Below are 22,977 nucleotides of genomic sequence, written 5' to 3'. Positions count from 1 at the left end.
TAAAGAACAAAAATCTACTGAAGGCCCAACAGACAAAACAAGAATACAGAAAAGATGTGATAAAATCAAGAATGGAGAGTTGGCAGAACAAAGCACTGCATGGTCAATTTCTGGAAAAAATAAAAGATAAAGTGGACAGGGAACAAACTTGGTTATGGTTAAAAACAGGTACATTAAAGAAAGAAACAGAGTCACTAATCCTGGCTGCGCAAGAACAAGCTATCCGCACAAATGCCATTAAGGCCAAAATCGAAAAATCCTCTGATGATGCTAAATGCAGACTTTGCAAAGAAGCTGACGAAACTGTTGATCACATACTCAGCTGCTGTAAAAAAATCGCGCAGACTGATTATAAATTGCGGCACAATTCAGTAGCACAAATGATCCATTGGAATTTGTGCAAAAATTTAAAACAGCAACAAACTGGTGGGAACATCAGCCTGAAAAAGTCACAGAAAATCAGATGGTCAAGATCTTGTGGGATTTCTGTATACAAACCGACAAAATACTGGCGCATAATACACCAGACATCACACTGGTTGAGAAAAATAAGGTCACAATCATAGACATCGCAATACCAGGTGATAGCAGGGTCGCCGAGAAGGAACATGAAAAAATTGCAAGATACCAGGACTTAAAAATCGAAATTCAACGACTATGGCACAAACCAGCAGTGGTAATTCCAGTGGTAATTGGCACACTGGGTGCTATTCCAAAAGCACTGGAATTACATTTAAAACAGTTAAATATTGACAAAATCACCATCAGTCAAATGCAAAAAGCCGCACTGCTTGGATCTGCACGCATATTACGAAAATACGTTACAACGTCCTAGGCCCCTGGGTGGGGCCCGACTAGTAACCAATGCCAAATCCGGCGAAACAACTGGCCGCTGTGATACAATTGTATAATAATAATAATAATAATAATAATAATAATAATAATAATAATAATAATAATAATAATAATAATGGAACATCTTACATCCTGTGATACCTTTAACACCACAAAACGTTAGCATCTGCCTATTCCAGGTCTTTGGGAAGCACATGATAGATGGGACAAAAATACCAAATGTAGTTCATCTGGTTCATTATGTAAGGTATATTAATTCTGAAACTAAGTTGTGAATGCTAATACAAATTTTATTACAAAGTTATAGCAACAGAATCTTGCAAGACTGAATGTGTTCTCCCCACCTCCCAACGCACAGACACTTTATCTATTTGAGAACTAGGGGTCACATCTAAGATGGTTTCTCGTTAAATAGCATCAGTTTCTTCCTTCTGTTCCTCAAGGCTATTTCTACTTCCTTTTACAGTAGGCACTGGCCACATTTAGCCCTGAAGGAAAAAAAATGCTCACCTCTGCAAAGGAGCTATTGAATAAGTGTTTTAACATACAGTTAGTTCCAATAGAAGAGAATATCTTCAGTTGAGGGTTGAACTATGGAGTCCTTGGTGTCTTTGAGCTTAGTTGTTTGTTTACAGACATTTTATTTCCTGACTAGGTAACATCATTTCTCTCTCTATAGGTTTATTTATATGCAGAAAGGCGTGGTGGGAGCCTTTTCAGGTAAAGTGATTTAGATCCCTTAGAGCTTCCATAAAAATTTATATTGAAATTTAAGTCCTTGTGATAAAGCAAATCAATAAAGTACACTATATTCTGTAAGCTGTAAACTTTAAGGTCATATTTACCTCAGAATGGTGATGCTGAATAAAAGTAGCAGATATTGCATGACTAAAAGGGTCACCAGTTTTCGGTATCATATCCTGCTTGACCAAAAGAGCCAAATCCACCAGCTAAGGAAAAATTGACAATTTAAAAATGGTCAAAAGGAAATCTTAACTTGATTGGCTATTAATAAGTATAGGATGCACTTAAAAAGATGGTTTTTTTTAAATGTTTTGATATCAATTTAGTCCTAGAAAGTATTAGAGACAAATGTTCTTGTCCTTTGTATGAGGATAGTATCATTCCATATTAATTTGCATTAGGAACATGCAAAATGTTCTGTGCACCCACCATCCAGCATGTGAAACAGCCAGTTTTTGGTAGTTCGTTATCTAGACTAAATCACGCATGGACCTGAAGCAAGCATGCTTTCAAGGTTGGTTGAAGACGAGAAAAACAGGAGGAGGAAAAGCAGGGAGAGGAATGGGCAAGGTGGTTGGATATTCTACCCTTGAATTTAAGGGAGTGGCATTTGGAGGCAGTGGTGGATTGCAGCCGGTAAGCCCTGGTATGGGCATACTGGACCCTGCCCGGAGCACTGGGTACCGTTCCGGTATGGTGCTCTGGAGGGCCTGCCTGCCCGAGCTCCTTACCTATCCTTTAAAGCCTTCAGTGCTTCTGCACATGCACATGGTATGTACAGCGCCTGCCTGACACTTTGCCGTGCAGCTGGAGCATCGCGGAGGCTTGCAGAGGCATAACTGGCATAACTCATGCGTGCATTGCACATGTTCATATGGAGGATGCTGGGCCCCATTGCAACCAATACGGAACCCACTACTGTTTGGATCCGGAACCCACCACTGTTTGGAGGCTAAGGAGGGATGGGGAACAAAAGTATAGGGAAGATCTTGCTAGCTGGTTGAGTCCATTGTGGGTGTTGTCCATTATTGCCCTCAAATTCAAATGCAACTAAATGGCATCTTCCCCTAAAATCATCAGAAATAAAAAATATTTTCTCATTACCTGTGCTACTGTCTCATATGCTAAATAAGCCAGCATTTCCATAGCACTTGCATTTGGTTTTATTTCCATGCTACTACAGTCCAACCAGTCTCGAAATTTGGAGGCTTTTTTGGCTGCATTGGAAAAAAAATTAAATATTAAACCTGCATCTTCTAATTTCTATTGCTTCTTATGAAGAGTAAGACCTTGTAACCTCTGATGTAAGTGAATATGTAAGTATTCAGGATTCGGAGTTAACTGACAAGTAAGTAAGTAGGTAGGTAGGTAGGTATTCCCCACCTTTATTATTTTTACAAATAACTTAAGGCAGCAAACATATCTAACACATGTTCCTCTTTTCCCCCACAACCTATTTTCCCCATAACAACCAACCTGTGAGGTGAGTTGGGCTAAGAGTGACTGGCCTACGGTCACCCAGCTGACTTAAGACAGGACTTGAACAAACTTTTCAGCGAGAGCCAATCATCACCATCATCATGTCCTGTGCTAAGCTACAAGTGTATTCCACAATTTTCAGTCCGCAGCTACAGTATCTGCATCCTTCCATTAAGATTGGTGTTTTTGAGATCTTCCTGAAATGTTTGGCAACAAGCTTGCTTTGGACTTCCTCTTTGCCTCTGACCACCTGCTGGTATCCAATTAATTGTGGTTTTTGTTGGACATTGTTCATTCATGTGGAGTACATGTCAGGCAAAGAGCATTCTTCATTCTGTCATTATCTCAAAGAGTCTTCATGAGTTACTTTTTTGTAGAATTTCCTTGTTTGTGACATGGTCCCGATATGAGATACAAAGAATCATTCTGAGATAACATTGTTGGAAGACATTGATCTTATGAATAATTTTTCTTGTAGATTTCCCGATCTCACTGGCATAAGATGGCAGTCGGTATGACAATGGAATTAAATAATCTGATCTTTGTGGCTAACAGAACCTGAACCAGAAGCTAGCAGTCTTAGGTAGCCAAACAATTACTTTGTTAACACTGTAGTCTCCCGGCTAATGTATGATCGCTTTATGCTAAATAAATAATCTGTCCTTTCGGATAAATGGATATAATATCAAAATAAATGAAAGCTTCCCTATGCTTTAAAATATATTTTGAATGTTTCTCTTCTTTTTCTTTTTTAAAAAGGTCATTCTGGTATGATGAAAACAGAAGTGGAAACATCCGTGACCCGTCAAAAGCGCGTTCCACAAAATCGCGGTCGACGAAATCGCGTATGTGACGTCATCACAACGCGTCGAAAAAGATCGAAAAATTGAAATAAAAATTAAATTACAGCAAGCCGATTCACATAAAGGTAAGGGTTAGGTTAAGGGTTAGGGTTAGGTTAAGGGTTAGGGTTAGGGTTAGAGCATTAGCGTTACGTTTAGCGTTAGGTTAAGGGTTAGCGTTAGGTTTTTTGTTACGTTAAGGGTTAGGTTTAGGGTTAGGTTTAGGGTTAGGTTAAGGGTTAGGTTTAGGGTTAGGTTTGGGGGGGTTAGGGGAAGGTTTTAGCTTTATTTTTACATTTTTCGATCTTTTTCGTCGCGCTGTGATGACGTCACATACGCGCTTTCGTCGACCGCGATTTTGTCGTCCGCGGTTTTGTGGTAGAACCGGAAACATCATTTACAAAGCATACTGATAAGATCCTACATTTAGATGGAGGAGGGCAGGTGATGTGAGCCTCCTACATTGATTACAAGTTGACTTTGAGGCAGTGGCAGCGCAGGTGAATATGGAATTATTTTATTCCATGTTGTCACTTATTTCTGAATATGATTTATATCAATATCTGACAAATATTTTGATTTATTTCAAAATACATTTCATTCTTTAACCAAGTCAATGCAATATTGTTCGCGTAAGCAGCTTTGAATCAGATATTTCAAAAATAGCTATTATTTTTATACTAGGTTTTCATTTCTGTGTTTTATAGTTGAATTCTACTAAATAACTACAGTATCACAGAAAACAATATGTATTTATATAAGTGTTTTTCCAAGTTCAAATTTTTGATACTATTGTCTGAAAGAAATATATAATCAAGGTATACCCTTGATTATAATTAAAAGGTGCAAAATGTGAGGTTATCACATTTTAAGATGAAGAGTTTTCACTTAACTATTTACAGATGCTTAAAATGAACTCAGAAAAAAGCAATGAAACAGCAAAAACACTACTTACAGACCAAACTTCTCTGCTATTTGACATTTACAGAAGACACAATTGTGGATGTGTCATTTATTCTTCACATTGTGATTCTCAAGTGAACCAGTCATTTCTCCAAATCAAATGCTTGTTATGGAAAACGAGATAAGTGCCTTTCATTTAAAGATTTTGTGCTTTTGTGCTTTCATTTATCACTGGAACACACTGTACTATTTTGTTGAGTTTTTTTAGGACTCCTTCAGTGTGCTCTTTTTTCTCTCTTTGACCTTGAAGGCTCTTAGCATTATTGTTAGTTATTTTTTATTATTGTTTTGTAACAAAGACTTTTAATAAAGTAAGAGATAATGAAAGTTATGTTATTTGGAAATGTAGGGGAATACATGGTAACTTTACCTGGTTAATTAATTAATTAATTAATTAATTAAAAACTGGCTGTAGATTTAAAATTAATCCCAACATCTGTTGTACTTTTTCTTACTACTATTGATCTCATTAATTTGCCATCACATTCTGCTCTTTTTAAGCAGATCCTTGCATGATCATGCCTTTATTATTTCTCTACTTTTTCCATAGGGGGAAAACTCACAAAATTATTTCAGAAAATAATTGTCCTTGTTAAATATCAGATGGCTAGGTAATCAATATCACATGTAATCTGTTGCTCTTTAATTTCACTGTAAAAATAAGACAAGCTGAATATATTAATAGATAGTAGAAATACACCGAAGGGAGGAGTAGAGGGATAGAAGAAAGAGGGGTAGAGAGGGTGGGAGAGAGGATGGGAGGGAGGGTGAGAAGGAAGGGAGGGAGTGTACTGGGAGAAAGGAGTGGTAGAGGGGGAGGGGAAGTAGGGTAGAGGGGAATGTTGGAGGGAAGATGGAAAGTTGGAGGGGGGCGAAAGAAAGGGTGTATGGAGGGTCGAAGAGGTACATTGGATTTCTATTTTGGGGGTATTGTTGACAAGAGGAATGGCTCTGTTTATTGTTTAATGTTATATGGCCCCGGTTATGCACAGTATATATGTGACTGTACGAAATGAAAATGGAAAATAAAAACACATTTACAACAATATCACGTGTAATCAATTTATACAATCATACTGCAGGTGAACATGTACAAGAGATTAATACAAGAAGAAATCTTATGAAGGGACTCCCAAATTCATCTATAATGAGACTCATTGAACTTGAATGTACTCTCATATTCTCTTTAACAGCCTTATGTTTTGATGATGTGAATTCAGTGGGCATGCCAGACAAATTAAAAGCCTCTGGGGGAAAAAAAACAGAGACGGTGCCATTATTGCAAGTTAAGCATAAATGACATTTTTTCCTTGTTTTGGCATTAAATGAATTTGCTTTTTAACTACTACCAACTTGAAAAATACTACCTTTGAGAGTAAAAATTTTACACAATACTTACAAAAGCTCAACTGACGGCTTTCACTGAATTCTGCATATTGTGCTGAATCCATCACTCTTGCTTGTCTTTCTGCTCTCTGGAAAATGATATAAATGCATACATCACCCAAAAGATTAATACAACTTTATCCTACCTTTCTCCATGAATCACAGGATGTCTCTTTCTCTCTCTCATACACACACACACACACACACACACACTCCTTGAAGACTTTTTTTTTACTTCATCAGCTAAGTTATAACATTGTAAAAGGGTATGATTATGACTCTTTACTGGAGCAGCCTATCTTAATCATAATCCTGCTAACTTTTGTTATACATACACTAGTATATTAGCAAAATGATAATATGAGAAATCTTGAGAAACAATTAAACTAAATACTCTTCTGCTATTCACTTACCAGTGTATTATTTCATTTTTCAACAATAAAAACTGTTCTCTTTGCCTATTTCTTATTTCTATAGTCTGGAACAAGGCAAGGAAACAGAGCAGTGCTCAAATGAAGGATAAAATAATATGTGACAATCTTAAAGAAGGACCTGGCGTTATCATGATAAATTAATGAAAAAAATATTCATCTTGCTACATATTAGTGTCCCCCAGTTTTTTCGGAAACTTTTCCCCTCTGTATCTGGTGCGGTTTTCCTCTTTAATTTATCCTTTTTATTCTCATTACACTCAACTTGATTTGCTGATGCTGCCATCCAGTTTAATTCAATATACTGAGAACATTTATGGTTCCTTTTTGTAGATACTATGACATTACCCTTTCAGATGTAATTTCAAAACAATGCAAATTAATACTGCTAACCAGATTAAACCAAGCCAATAAAGAAGAAGGAAGAAATTGATGATCAGAAGAACACTGCTCACAGAACAGCTAATTGAACACAAAATGAGTAGCTTCAACTCAGCAGTAACTACATACCACTTGGTTAAGATCAACAATGATGAACAGATAATAATAATGAAAGATTAGACTGATGTTCATTACAACTTGGCAGAAATCCTATAGCTTTGAAAGACAAACTAGAATATTTAATTTTGCTTCATTTTGTTCCTACACACACAAAAAATCCTGAAATAAGCTATATTGTATAGTATGTACTTAGAGGCAGTATTTATTTATTCTGAGTAGCTAAATAAATAATTTCTGTGGCATAGAGGCAATTGCTTTGCCCATCACCTGCCCTTTTGGTTTTCCCTGCACAGCATGAAGTATTCTGCTGCCATCACCTCCAGTGGACATTCCTCACTATTTTCCTTAGGGGCAATCATCATGTTTTACCTCACCTGAGCTAGGCTTGCTGCTGAGGCCAGCTGTCTCAAGATCCCTGGTATAGCAAGCAGCCCCAGAGTTGCTTTATCATAAGGCCAAGAGAACCAAGCAGACAAGATGTTCTCCTGTCCTAAATATGTACACAAGGCAGAAGAAATAGAAATTCACTCCCAAAAAGAAATCCTCCTAGACTATAGGATTGGAGATTTTATGACTCAAAAGCCATGAAGAACATTTAGTATAAAATAAATGGGAACTACTGTTATAATCACAAAAGTCAAAATGGTACTTGAGCTAATGAAATATTGTTAAACTGTAAATTTAATGCAAATCCTAAAGGCCCTAAAACTTATTTCATACTTGTAATTTAGCTGATTATGCCCTCTAAAATCCACATAAAATTTTAGAAAATGAGTCAGAAAGTATACAATAATATAAACCATCTTAAAAATTAGATACAGTCTGAGACTTCAGCTGAAACTAACAAAACTTTTGTAACACAATGACCGAGGCTGGGATGAGCTGCAGATTTGGAAATAAAAGAACAGATACCCAATCAATTCCTGTTATCTTATTTAATCTTGCATTTTAAAGCACACCCATCTCTTCTATCCATTAATATGAATGAATATGTAAGAGTAGCAGTTTTCAAAGTTATACTAAACATTGTTGTGAATTTCCAACTTAACAAGAAAGTCTAATTTATACCAAAGGCAGGATTAGATTTCAACCTTAAAAGGGCCTCAAGAGGAAGTAATAATCACATATTTTCTTCTTTCCTCTTCTACCTGAAAAAAATGTTTGTGGAATTTTCTATGAACTAGTCTTGAGCTAATCTGAGGAACATAGGAAGTTGCATAGACTTACTCACAGATGAGAGTTATATAAATGAGAGGTCCATACATATGTAGTCTTCTGCAGGAACATATTTTTCTTAATTTATTCTTTATATTAACGTAAAGTATGTGCATATGTGTGTTCACGTTTATATGAATTTTGTTTATAATATATGTTAATGTTTTATATATTATATTGCATATTATATAATAATATATTTTATAATAGCAAAATAGTAAATGATTTTTCCTTCCATTTTATGAATTTTGAAAAACAATATATTGGAGCATCGGATCCTTTTGAATGTTTATTTAAACCTGGTATGGTATAGTTTTCCATCGTGACCCGTCAAAACCGTGCTCGACTAAGCCGTGCCTGATTAAACCGCGTCGCTGACGTCATCAACAGGGCGACAACAGCCAGCGCGGAGAAAGAAGGGCGCTTTAAATAGCGCTTTGAAAGCAAGCCGATTCAACTTAAGGTAAGGGTTAGGTTTAGGGTTAGGTTTAGGGTTAGGATTAGGGTTAGGTTAAGGGTTAGGTTTAGGATTAGGTTTAGGGGGGTTAGGTTTAGGTTTAGGGGTTAATTTTAGGTTTAGGGTTTACAGCGTGCTTCTGTCTCCGCGCTGTTGTCGCCCTGTTGATGACGTCAGCTACGCGGTTTAGTCGGATGCAGTTTAGTCGAGCGCAGTTTTGTGGTGGAACCGTTTTCCATAAACTTAAAAAAGGAACTACATTATTCTATATGAATCAACATTCTCTTTTAAGTGCTGAATACTCGTATAATCTTTATTATAAATGACTGTTTGACTGTCCCAAGGGTGCTTTTTCAGAGGCAACTGGACTTTCTGGTTCTTTATTGAAGACATTTCACTTCTCACCCAAGACGCTTCTTTAGCTCTGGGGAATGGAAGAATTTATACTCCTTGCAGATAGCTGGTCATTTGCATTCTCCCTGAGGGTCATTGAGTCCACCTGGAGGTTTATCTGTGTCGGTCAGGGTCACCTAAGTAGTGCAAATGTGTATGGAGCCTTCTTGGAACTGTTGAAAGGACTGTTGTAGCCTAGAGTTAGATGATCTCTCTCAACAGCGAGGGATATGACATAATCTATTTCATATCCCTCCTGCCATATCAAGGAATAATTACAAAGCTGTGATTGGAAGAATATGTTAATCTTACATTAATCTCAATTTCTTAATATGTACTATTTTAATCTAAGAAGATTCCCTCAAGTAGGTGTTTCACTGAAAATTAAAAATGCAATCTTACCAAAGCATTTCAGTGTTGACCTAAATCACATCACAGAAATGTATGGAAATAAGCCTGGTGGAAGTTGGGCTTTCTAAGTGTATCTTCAAGACAAAGATGAAGAACACCTATTCTGGAGTTTATTCAAGCATGAAAAGCAAAACAAAACACACTAAAATTTACACCACCCAAATCAAGGAAAATTGGCCAAAATTTTATATATTCCATTAATTATATATTTATTTCTCTCCCGAATAAATGTTTAAAACTACCTATTATGCAGTGTGAAGTTAGAATTTTGAAAACAATCAAGGGAGCATTCATAAATTTGAAAGACTGAATCAAGCAAAAGTTTGCACAGCCTTCATGCTATACTGTTTCACATAGTTTCAAATACTGGTATAACAACACAATTATTCTGATGTTTATCCTAGAGTGCAAGAGAGAGTCCAATGGGATGGAAAGGAAAAATGAATGCAAAGAACATCAACTGTATGTGGATTCATTAGCTTGAGCTTTACTGATAATTTATCCTGTTTCCTAATGAAAGCAAAAAAACCTCCCCCCAAAACCCACCATGTCTCTATTAAAAAGCAATCAGATTTGGTATATTGGTGACACTTTAAAGGGCACATTATGTGGGAAAACAAAATAAACATTTACCCTGGCAAATGAAAGTAGGCTTGGGGTTTTGACATGCTTGGCAGGCATGCAGAATTATATTCACATCAAGCACACAGAAAACCTAATTTAATATTTAAATATTTGCTTAAGTAATACACTACTTTAAAGCAACAGATTAGAAGACGCATTTTTATCAAAACTTTTTTTTAAATACTCTAAAAAGAATACCCCATTGAAGTAATACATTCAGGTGAGATCAGAGAGTTTTGATCTCTCTATGATACTGCCTCTGTTTTCAGACAACCGAACAGGCATCCTTCATCTGTCAGCAAGAGCTATTTCAAAACTATCTACTAACAATCTGCTGAGCATTACAGACTGTAGCTCTCACCAACAGATTTACATTTGTAAAATCTCATCAAAGCTTTTATGCATTTGAACTCCTAACCCACTTCATTCTGACCAAGAAAGTTTGTATCTTATGATTAATTATTTATGTTGATTGCTTATTTGATATCCTATGATTATCACTGAGTGTTCTATCTTGTGATTTATGATGATTGTATTTTATGATTACGATCATGATTCATCACTTGTTACTTGTATGTACACTGAGAATTTATGCACTGGAGACAAATTCCTTGTGTGCCCAATTACACTAAAGAATTCTATTATATTCTAAAAAAAACAAAAACAAAAAACAAATCATTTCCAGTGAGGCCTGTAAACAACTCTTAAATATATTTAGTATTTGAAAAAATTGCACTTTATTTTGCATGTTTCAAATTCCTTTCCTTTTTATTTTCCTTTAGCAAGCTCTATGGACCAAGGGCTTGTTATTTTTCATCACAATCCATTACTTGTGATGACATTAGCTGTGGCCCACCATAATTTACAAGGTACAGTAATACATTCATTAGATATGAAAATGCCAAAATATTCTGTCACCTAACATGGATTGGCTAGGTTTATGGACTGGATAATGTTCCATGTATTCACCATCCAATCTAAGCATTGATTTTTGTCAGTATAGAGAAAAGAAGACTGAACTACACTGTATAGCAAGGCAGAATAGAGCAGTGCCAGAAAACTTCTAAAATAAGAACTTTACTACTTTTGCTTTTCTTATTTCTGTAGGAACATATTTGTAGCAAAAGACTGTCCAGAAAAGGACTTCGGTCAGGGTATCATCAACAATTCCTTTTTTTCTCCTTCCAATTTTCTCAAATAGTTTTCTCTAATTCTCCCTCCTTCATATCCCATCTATACATGTTCTTTTTTAATTGAGTTGAGTAGAAAAGGTGGAATATGCAAATGGAACAATTATAAACTTATATTACACTGTCAATAATCATATTCTCTCTTTTTGTGTCTCTTGACACCCCCCTATTATCAGTGCATCTGAGTAGAGCTCAACAGTAGCCAGTGTTCAATTTCATTCCATTTAAATTTTCCTCCACTATCATTCATGTCATTATCCCTGATGTTCCCTGATGCTCTCTTAAAAACCAGAAATAAATGCAAAGTTCTTCAATCAACTAGGTTCTCCAAAGTTATACAGTTTTTAATGTAAAAGAATTCTACTCCTCTTTCCCCAAATATGAGTAAGTGTAATTTTGACTTGTGGCCCTTGATTGATCCAGACATTTTTTACTGCATTTTAATTGGCAGTTTAGAAATACAGATTATACAGAATGTTACTAACTAGAAAAATGTTTGTACTAAAGCATTCAGATTATTTCTAAAGGCAATATGAGTAATTGTTTTGTTTTCTAATGTCTTCCAGAAAAACAAAATGCATTATAAAATGCATTATTCCTGTATCTTTGAAGAATTACAATATTTGAAACAAACATTTAAGCCGTTACAACAGCTTAAAATATCTGTAGCAGTATATTGATCTAGTTCAGAAAAATGAGAATATGCATGATTTATTGATTTATCATCTGAAACAAGGATAATTTCCTTTATACAAGTCTGATTAATAGAAGTGTTAAAAGCAGGTACACCTAAAGTATGTACAAAGCTACACTGGTTATTTTTTAAAATTATATTAAAGTTGTTACACAAAGGCCTTTAAAAGTTTTTCATATAAAAGTTTAAAATTTCCTTGAAATATATGCTTGGTTTCTGTACATATGAGCTGTTAAATTAACACTTTTAAACTACTAAAAAGTATTTACAAAATTGAATGGACATTTCTCACCTCAGAAGACAAGCAAGGGAAAAGATGACCCTCCAGTTATATTAGCAAGGAGAAAGCTGAAACCGATGCTGCCAACTAGTAGCTTTTCTGTAATCTTGGGAAGGAGAGACACTTACATCCTTTCTGCATTGGAGTTGTAATTAGCCTCCTCACCAGCTATTGTAATGGGTCAATAAGAGGATTTCTAGTGATACAGCAATGTTGCTGAATGCGGTTAAAAATATTGGGTCCATTTTTTTTTGCAAAATTTGGACCTTTGGAATGGGAATTAGGACTGGGACCCAAAGTCCCAACATCTAACTTCAATCATTTTGCCCTTAAATTCTGGTAGCATGATTTTTGAAGCCACTATTACTTCAAAAAGAAAAAAGAAAAAAAGTGCTGGAGAAAGAGACTTATGCAGCTCAATACTGTTGTGACTGATCCTTTGATTTTGAGGTGTGTGTGGTTAAACTGTCTTTCTACAATCAATCTGAGACAACTTTGCAATTATAGGATATAAGACCATTAGCATTTGATACAAACTCACATGGTTGGCATATATAAATACTTTTAATTATTTCAAAGCGGATGTAATATGTACATCCTTTTTCTTTTTCCAAAAAATTGTTTGATATGGTTTGCATAAGGATTTCCATTACCAGACGCTGTGTGTAGCACATTACAGATGTCTGCAGCCTTCAAGTATCAACAATGCTTTGAATAACACCCCCAGTATAACAGTCCTCTTGTCATTGGTGTTGCCTATTATAGCATAGGAATCCCACACAAGTGGATGAACAGACTTTAAATAATACCATCTGACACTGGGGAGTGGAGGCGAGGAATAGAAATCTGACAAAGGATTGGAAATGGTTGTTAGCCATGGGAAATAGGATCCAGGCCACTGGGGAGAGGCTCATCCTTCTTCCCTTTGATCAGACCAACTATACTTTTAAATATTGTTTCCTACAATTCATGGGAAAAGATTTTACCATCATTTAAATGCTACTTAAGAAGCTATTGCCATTCTTTTTTGCAAATTTATTTCAAAGTAATATTTTCTGAAGAACATCGTAACTCTCTTAAAGGTGTTTCACAGTGCACAGGTTATGCTAGAAGCAGACAAAAACTGTGTACTAATATCAGAAAAGGATACATACATGGGTACAGATTGCCCATGTTATCTGTCATCATATTATTCACAATTTTGTGAAACTGAGATTGATAATTGCAAGCAAGATCTCTGAATACAGGTAAATGTTTTTGCCTATTGCATCTGCAGTGTTGCCCTTTTTTGCTCGCATGCAAATTGGTGAACTGTTTTTATGCATCTTCACAAAAGGATAAGTTTTTAAGGATGAGGCCATCTATGCAATGTGTTTGCATTTTCTCCTCTTTCTCATTTGGTTATGGTGGGTCTTGGTCACAAGGATCCACATGACTTCTTTAACGCAAATGGCCTTCTTCAGAGAAACTTGCTTATCTTTTGCTTAATTGCTGTAGCTGGTCAACTGGGAGCACTAGCATTCATTGGGGCATTTAGATCATGTGACTTGATGCTAGTGCTGTCTACTTATTCACAGTGATCTCTTGATCATGTCACTGAATGCTATTGTGATATCAATGAGACATGCTGTGACCAAGCGAGGAGGAGGAGGAGAAAAAAATACAGGTTATCTAGACAGTCATAGGGAAAGAGTGAAAAAATACAAGTGGAAAAAAGGGAAGGTCACAAGCACCCAAATTAACCTCCCAGAATTACTTTCCATAAACTCATGATATTGTTATTTGTGTTGCAGTTTCTTTAACTGTGATTTTATGTTGAGATGGGCATTCTCTGCATAACAAAAACCATGTTATGAGGAGGCTGAGGAAGAAACAGGGGAACCTCTAGGCATAAACATCCTACATATATAGTTTGTTAGTAGCTTATCTCATAAATGGCAGCTTACTCCAGGCTCAAAAAGTCTTGGAAATAGAGATTCAAAATATTCAGGAGGAGTAGAGTAGAGTAGAGTAGAGTAGAGTAGAGTAGAGTAGAGTAGAGTAGAGTAGAGTAGGGAATAGGAATAGAATATTTGGCCAAATGTGATTAGACACTGAAGGAATTTGCTTCCGATGCAGAAACTCTCAGTGTATATGCAAAACAACAGAACAATAATAACCATAATAATAATACTAATAAAAGGGGGTAATAAAGAATATGAGAGGTATAATAATAATGGTACAGCCATACAACAAGGGTAAGTGTACAAAGACATTAGACAATATTATGAGAAAATTGGGGAATAGAGAAAGTGTTCCCACTCAGAATACTATTGGCTGCTAAGGTGATTTGGGCAGTGGGAGATTCCTTAATGTTAGGTGTTAGGAGACCACAGAACTCCTAAGAAAAGCGCTTGCACAGTGATACCTTCAGAATAAAAAATACCTAATCTGTGATGTTTATTAAAAATGAAGAAATATTTCTTTACATGAAAACAAAAATAGAGAATCCTACTTTAAAGTTAATGAATTGTTTCTGTCCAAAAAACCTGTAATTCCTTCAGAGGCCTGATACGCCAAAATGAAACTTTCTCTTCATCATCATAAAATAGTAGATTTTAAAATCTTCTGCTCTGTCACTGTGGGATTGGGAACTCTGGTCCTGTCCGAATATCAGTGGCATGCCAGTGTTACATATAATTCATAATTTCTTTGTTCTGAAAGTGAAGTTAACTGACCAAAGAGCAAAAATGAGATCCCTTGGGATCGTTGAAAATTGATGCTGAATACAAACAGAAAAAGATCTAGTCATAGCTTTCTCATGGTACAGGCATAATACAGATCTGATAAAAATGCTGAGAGTTTTGAGACTCGATTAGGAACTTTCAACACACATTCAAAAGGCCATAAGCATAGTAAGAATTTAGTTGAGATTCCAAACTAGAAATACTGTTCTGTAGGAGACTGGTAAGTAAGTTTCACTGGCCTGCAATTGTTCCTTTTCTTAGCAGCTGCGGGGTACCACAAACCACTACTTTGTCCCCAGTGCAAGTTACATTTATTTGAAAGCTGTTACGTGTGATCATTAAAGGATTAAGATTCACTACAATACTCCATTCTAATATACACACACAGGAGTTAAATGTGGCTGTATTTAATTAAAATGGAAGCCCACATGTAGTGGTTGGTTGGATAAAGACAAATAGGCTGAAGTAGAAGCCTGGAAAGACTATGCTCGTAATGGGCAGTTTATAGGTCTACCAACAGAGAGCTCTACATGTTCTAGATGGGACTGAATTTCCTGAACAGCTTTGTCTGAAGAGTTGCAGAGAGCAGAGTGTGACCATCTGAAGGGTTCCCAAAGCCTGTCCAGTAGTGCTATGGTATGGGAAGAGCGGTATTCACACATTTTTTTAAGAAGTAGGGTACAAATGAGAATTCACTCTGGCAGGCAAACCATTTCAATCCCCACCTGTTAATCTTCTCAGATTCCACCCAACAGAAATTAAACCAATATAAACAATATGTGTCTCTGTGTTTGAATCATTTGTTTAATAAATACTTTTTAATCTTTAGTATTACTGTATAAGCTAAATTTAACACATCATGATTTTTCATTTGGGTTGAATTATTCTTTGTCTATATATTGACAATCTCTCTCTCCCTCCCTCTCTCACACACACATACTAAATATTATATTCAATCATATCTACATAGCTACATAACCTGACACTCATGTGCATAATAGAGTTTTAAAATCTTACATTCTATGTAATGTACAATGTGCATTTGATGAAAAGCTCCTGGATAAATTGGCAGATTCTTGACATGCTTAATAATTAGAAGCACAAGGCTGTTGTCCCATACATCTTCTCAGGAGCCTGACCATCAGAGCAGGCAAAGGAATTCTTCTGCTATTCATAACGCTCATTGTCCAATAACTAAGTTAAAGTTGCTTAATGTTAGCAATGTTTAAAAGTACTAAGAAAAGAGATACTTATAACCCATTCTTAGGATGAATTTTGCAGCAGCTTCTAAAAATTCAGAGATTTGCCTTTGAGACATCTCCAAAAAGAACCTCATATCAACTTTGGTTGGCAAGAAGTCTATTTGGGAAGGATATTTTCATCTATTAAAAGTATTGGTCTTCCACTGTTTATTCAAATAAGAAATGTACTATGAAAGCAGTTTGGTGCCTGTGGTGCTGAATTATTGCTATGTAACTCTCAAGAGCGGGAAATTTATCCCTAAACTAGAAGGCAAAGTGATAGATGAATAGTGTGCTTTTTAATCCTGAGGGAATAACTTCTGAAATGCAGCATTCAGAATGCAATATTGTTTGCATATCAGTTCAGATTTTTTCATCACAGGGTTTTTCTTCCTGTGAGGGTAAGTGGATGAGTCCCCATTATAAAATTATTTTGTAGAAATTAATTTTATTTAAAAGTAAAAAATAAATGACCATATTTTGAAAAATTCAATATACTTCCTACTAAAATAACAGAGTATAATGACTTTATGATCCTGTTTTCTTAACTTTATCATATTGTATCAAACCTACATTGGTCAAATAATCTTTCTGTACAAACAAAGCACAACCACGGCTACAAAGCAGTGTTGGGCAGATGTGCTTTGATAAATCTATTCAGGATCTGAAAGATATTCTTGACGCAACCTGGGTTGCTCCAAGAGTAATCCATTCTAATGTTTCTGGGATCAGAAAGAGATTCCCTTCAACCTCTCCTATGTAGAAAAAGCATAAATGCCAAAGCAACTGCAATATTTTTAATCCAAATAGGATGACATTCATATATTAATTAAACTATTCTGAGGTAATACAGATTTCTAAACTCCACAGATATTGGTGGAAAAGGCTTTGGGCTACAATTCTTTGAAATTTGATTTCTCAATATAAGGAAAACACTTTTTTTGCTTTCTTCTGAAAAGGAATGAAATTTACAAGAAAACTAGATCATTAAGAATGACCCACATTATATTTCACTGGCATTGTACTGAGAACCTTTGAGGTATTTTATTTGTTAAATGCATTTTAAAAACCTCAATTTGAAAGATTGGAAATAAACTTTGCCAGTGAGGATTCATGGCAAACTACACATCCCTGAACAAGCGAGAATGCAACAGCCATCCAGTGAACTGTGGCTTGCAAAATTTCTCCAGAAAAAAAAGGGGGGGGAGTGAGATCAGTCACTGGTACTGCAGACAACTGCTCCTCATCAGTAGATTGCAGAAACTGAGATTTTTATGGTTGACTTGAGTTGAGCAACTGAAAGTTGAGAGATTTCAACCAAGCTCATACCATAATGCAGCTTATATGGACATGCTGGAACATTGGACTAAGGATCCAAATGGATCTGAAATAAGATTTTGAAATTAAATTTATAAATCCTTCTCATGGGGAAATACTGTTGTTTTGAATTCTTTAAAAAAAACATAATGGCACTGTTAATGTACTGTTAACTCCGCATAAACTGTCAAAGATGTATAAGAGAGTATCAAATGTATATTGGAAATGCAAACAATTTGAAACAACCCTTTATCATCTCTGACAGGCATGGAAACTTGGTGACCAAGTATTTGAAGCATTCTCCATCTCTTGGAAGTGATTTTACAAATTGCTTCATCAATCCCAATTTTATGTGGAGAGGTGGTAGAAGAACTTTATGGGAAGGTACCAAAGTTTCCCAAAGGACATTTTTTTCACTGACTGTTAGCACCCTCGGTTGCCAACTCTTCTTGGTCCAGTGATTTTGTCGGTCTCGACTGTCCCATAGACACAGAAAACAAGGGTATTTGGTATACCCAGCTTGTTGCCCGAGCAGCATGCACAAGACCTTCAAGTCCCCACACACTTGCCAACCATGGTCTTCATATTTAAGTTTACGAAGAACCAATTTCAAGTTCTTGTAGGTTTCCTTCAATTGTACGGAATGACCTACAGGTATGGAAGCATAAAAACCGTTGTGGATTAAAACTGCTTTGAGACTTCTTTTTGAAGAATCTATAAAAAGACGCCATTGCTCTGAATCATATTGGATTTTAAATTGACCCATCAGATCTTCGACATTGATGCAATAAGCCAACTTGTCTTCCTGGGCGAAGTAAGGAACGAACTCCTTTTCAAGATGTCTGAACCATGAAGATGACACTCCTGGCAATAATAAATTCTTGCTTTTCAGCCTTGATCTGAGTAACTCAGTGGCATCTTTGGGAAGATTCAAGTCTCTTACCAAATCATTCATCTCCTCCTGAGAAAACAATTTTGGTCTTGTATCATCTTCAAAGTCAGAACTTGATTTGTCATCTGATTCAGGTATGACTTCACCTTCATCGGAGCTAAGTATCTCTTCCAAGGTAGCAGGGGGCTTGGGTACTGGTATATCTGTGCCATGGGGGATAGGATGAATTGCTGAGTGAAGATTGGGGTATGAAACGGAATGCTTCCATTTGGAATTAAACCCTTTCACATTGCATGAACAAAAGTAACAGTCAACACTATGGTTCTTTTGCTCTCGCCATACCATAGGAATCCCATAACAGAAAGATTTTTTCTTACCCTTGAACCAGTTTCGGAGGTCCTCAACACACCATTTGCACACTTTATGAGGCGCCCAAACTTTATCTTGATCTCCAATTTTAGTCCAAAGTATGCAAAGTATACTTTTTCACAAAGTCTGCAATATTCTGCTGTTGCTTCAACACTGTATATTCACCACAGATGAAACAGAAACTGTCTGGCGAATTAATACACTTTCGCGGAGCCATAACATAATGGTTGAAGAATGACGAGCTAACATGAATTGCGATGAAAAAGTGTGAACAGCCTAGAACCAAGAACCTGATGATGATTCGTGCACAACTGTGGCATGCAGGCCAGAGCAGCTCTGTGTCTGTACACAAGACGTCACAGTGCTGGCCATGCCCCCTGCACTGACCGAAGATGCTGCTATCTGCCCTGTGTCTCCCTCCCACGGGATTCTTCAGGAAAGATTAACCCTTTCTACCATTAGAAGCACAGACTTAAAACTTGCTTAGCTTATGTATATATTGCTGACCATCAGATTTACAGTGCTATATTTTTTTTACATTACTCGGACAAACCTTTTAAGGTTTTTTGGTATTTTATATCTTAAATGCACCTATGTGAATTAATTAATAGTAATTTGGACTTTAAATTTGGTTAAAAACCCATAATATAAAAAAATACCCAAAAAAATTTTTTTTAATAAATTTGAAGACAATTTTGCATGTTGTGGCAAATCATGACGTCTAGGAGTTTTTTCAATATTTTATTTGTTTTCAGCACACCAAAATACATGGAAATTAGATGAAAATAATCAAGTAGTCTTTTAGTCGCAGACCTGTGTAATAAATCGATTCCAAGGTCCCCCTCCTCCCAACTAAACGGCAGTATCACTTTTAGGGATCTGACACCTGTCTTCTTTACAGCCCAAGAAATTGGGGAAAGTCTCTTCTGAACCTGTTGCCTCACCCACTACCCAGCTGAAGCAATGCTGTCTCTTATCTGACTGTTTGCTAGTCAGCTTCTTTTGGCCCTGTCTCACAAGGTCTTGCCCACATTTCACTACATTCTACAGGAAGTGAATAACAGCATTTTTCTATTTAACAGATAAAATTCCAAATAGCCCATTCATTTTTCTCTAGTGTCATAACTATCCACACATTCGTGTTACCGAAAATAATAATTAAGGTATTATTTTGCAAGCCAACATTTTGTTCCCCTCACCCCTACAATCTGGGCACATATTCTGTACACACTATTTTTTTATTTAAAATATTTATTTAAAATAACCTCAGTTGATTTTCATTTTCTATTGTTTATTCAATAAGGAACAGTTCAAATTAATTAGTATCAAGCTGTATGCTGCTTACCAAATACGTCACAAAAGAAAAAAAAATACACTAGAAGTGTACTAAAGTGTATCTGCTGTGAAAATTTTATTTTGATAAATCTTTCATTACTAGGAGAAGTACGTGACAATATGTTTGGGGCAACACTGAGTTAGACTGGTTGCCAAATATTTTATTTTCATATACCTTACTTTAGACCCAATGGCGCTGATATTTACAATGTAAACCGATGGGCTATACTATTAAGATAAAGCAAGGATCCTCAAAGATTTATATTACGTTTCATTTTATTCATTTATATATATTCTCAAATTTAGATCAGAACATTTAATTAACAGAAAAGATACTTTATAATGATCTATGCATAGTATCCTTAATAAGTAATTAATTGAGCTAGTTTTTTCAATTCAAGTAAATTCACTTTGTTTCATTAATATACCACATTTCAAAGTAGTCCCAGAGGTGATAGGAGCACTTGGGCTGTAAATTCTAAACAGGGAGAGTGGCTCCAACAGATCCCTGGAACAACTTCAGAGCTCTCTGTCCAGAAGAGTAAAGTGCATCTAAGATCCTGCACAAAGTCCTCACCCTATCAGGGTGAGAAGGGTATGAATGTGGGAATGTACGTACTGTATGTTTTTATGTATGTATGTAAAATCTCCCTTGGAAATAAAAAGGGATGAAACTGTAATTTTTAATTTAAAATTTCAGAAAGACAATTTAAAAATGCATAGTAAACAATATTTGTTTTCTGTATAACTCATCATAACTGAAACCATACCGCCAAACAATCATATCCTGTTTGGGCCATAATGACATCAGAAATCCATGTTTATCATTTGCTTTGGACAACTTAGCATGTTTTTGGCCCAGGGCAAAGTGGAAATAAAACCATTTGCAGCTGGCCAAACCAAGATAACCACACATTTCTGAAGTAATTGATACCTAAAGGAACATAGCCTTTAGATCACAGTTCATGATTTAAGTACACTAATTCTTTAAAGGAGGTTGTTAAAGATTTTAAAGAACACACTGGACTTACTCCAAGATTTAACATGCAGAAACTATACTAAACATGGCAAATAAGATATTCTATACGTCTTTATGCACTAATTACCACTTTTTAAAGGGAATGGAATATATTTCCTGCATTGTTTTAAATGTCCACAGTATTTTCAGAGAGTCTAGGCCAAAACATTTTAAATGGTACAAAATAACAAAATATCTCATTGTCCATGCAATCCTTGAGAAAATGGAATGCAGTTTTTCTATTTTCTATTCAATTTTAAGATTCCAAATTTAATAGAACAACTTTATTTTCTTTTTTCTTCTCTCACTTTTAAGAGTTTATACCATATTGTTTAGTGGAATTCCCTTGTCTTTCTGTTTTTAATTTAATTAATAGTTTATAATTATATCTGTACCATGGTCAAATGTGTTAAGATTGGATTTGTGAATTTTAGCCAGGAAGAAACCTGTTCGTGTTATCCATAATTTGCTTTGTTATACATGTAATGTTAAATCATGATTGAAGGAAAGTAACATTACATTATAGCAAATATAAATAAATGATAACACTCAATTTCTGTTATATCCAGATCCCAATTTTCCTTCTGATCTTGCCTTTCTTCTTTATAACATATAAGAATAACAAACAAGGAAACCTATCAAAATAAAACCAGCAGAAGCTAACTTTCATTTGATAGTTTGTGTAAGATTTCCAACTTTCAATTTTACAGGAAATTCCTAAAGATAAAGAATTTATTGTAGGCCTGTTAAGTTGCTGCAGTGCTCTCCTAATAGTTGCACATCTACAGGTATAGAACTCTATGCACAGTTTTCTGTCCTTGAATCTTGAAAATGCCACCATGCATAGAACAAGAACTATTTTCTGGAATGTGCTCATCACATACTTTCAGAACTTCAGAAATGCTCCTAGTGATGAATGTAGAAATAATATTGTAATTGCTCTAGTGTAAAACAGTCCACAAAGCATTTTAAAAAAATCCCTTCATTAATTAGTAGAAAGTGGCAACTATAACATTAAGATTATTATTAGAATACTTTGGTTCTTAATCTTAAAGTTGAAGCAATCAAAAATTAGTATAACTGACAGTCCAGTTAATAACCTCAATGTATATCATATCATGACTTTTGAGACAAGAGAGTGGCAAATCTGTGATTAAAAAGGAAAGTAAACAAGGAATGTGACAGCTCACAACAGTTTATAATTTGTTAATTGTGACTATAGATAGTCTTTGTATACTGACCACTTGCTCAGCCACTGTTCAAAATTATGAAGGCACTGAATACTCGAAATTTAAACTCATCGTTGTGGCCATTGCAGCATCCTCACAATCTTGATTTGGGTACTTGGCAATTTACCTATGAATGCCCAATTGAACTAGTGAACTAACCTGTGATCAAATGTGGAGAGGGAGGAAGGATTTCTGATGTTCCCTGCCAGCTTCCCACAAGGAAATTCAATGGAGAAGTCAGCAGGAAGTTGCAAGTCACTCACATTCCCACTGCCTTTTTGCTCATCCATAGTCATTTTGTTTCTCTGTTTAGGAAATATCTCTGAAAAGTTGACCAATGGGCAGCCGTTGCTTATTACCTCAACAGAAATACCATACGGAGACA

General features: G+C 35.7%; 1 protein-coding gene across 2 annotated transcripts in view; it reads right to left on the bottom strand.

The window, feature by feature from the left end:
* SUPT3H (SPT3 homolog, SAGA and STAGA complex component) overlaps positions 1 to 22,977 on the bottom strand; it is a 230,802-nt gene that overhangs the window by 54,519 nt on the left and 153,306 nt on the right. For both annotated transcript variants that reach the window (XM_087716747.1, XM_087716748.1), the window contains 3 exons: positions 6,283 to 6,358; positions 2,704 to 2,816; positions 1,701 to 1,805 (listed from right to left, as the gene is read on the bottom strand). In XM_087716747.1, coding sequence (XP_087572873.1) covers positions 1,701 to 1,805; positions 2,704 to 2,816; positions 6,283 to 6,358 — 294 coding nt within the window. The remainder of the gene's footprint in view (positions 1 to 1,700; positions 1,806 to 2,703; positions 2,817 to 6,282; positions 6,359 to 22,977) is intronic.

This window comes from Thamnophis sirtalis, unplaced genomic scaffold (genome assembly GCF_051295495.1).
Source record: "Thamnophis sirtalis isolate CommonGarterSnake01/CBP01778 unplaced genomic scaffold, rThaSir2_p1.2 scaffold_5, whole genome shotgun sequence".
NCBI lineage: Eukaryota > Metazoa > Chordata > Lepidosauria > Squamata > Natricidae > Thamnophis > Thamnophis sirtalis.
Note: the sequence above shows the minus strand (reverse complement) of the source record. Positions and strands in the feature narration are given on the sequence as shown.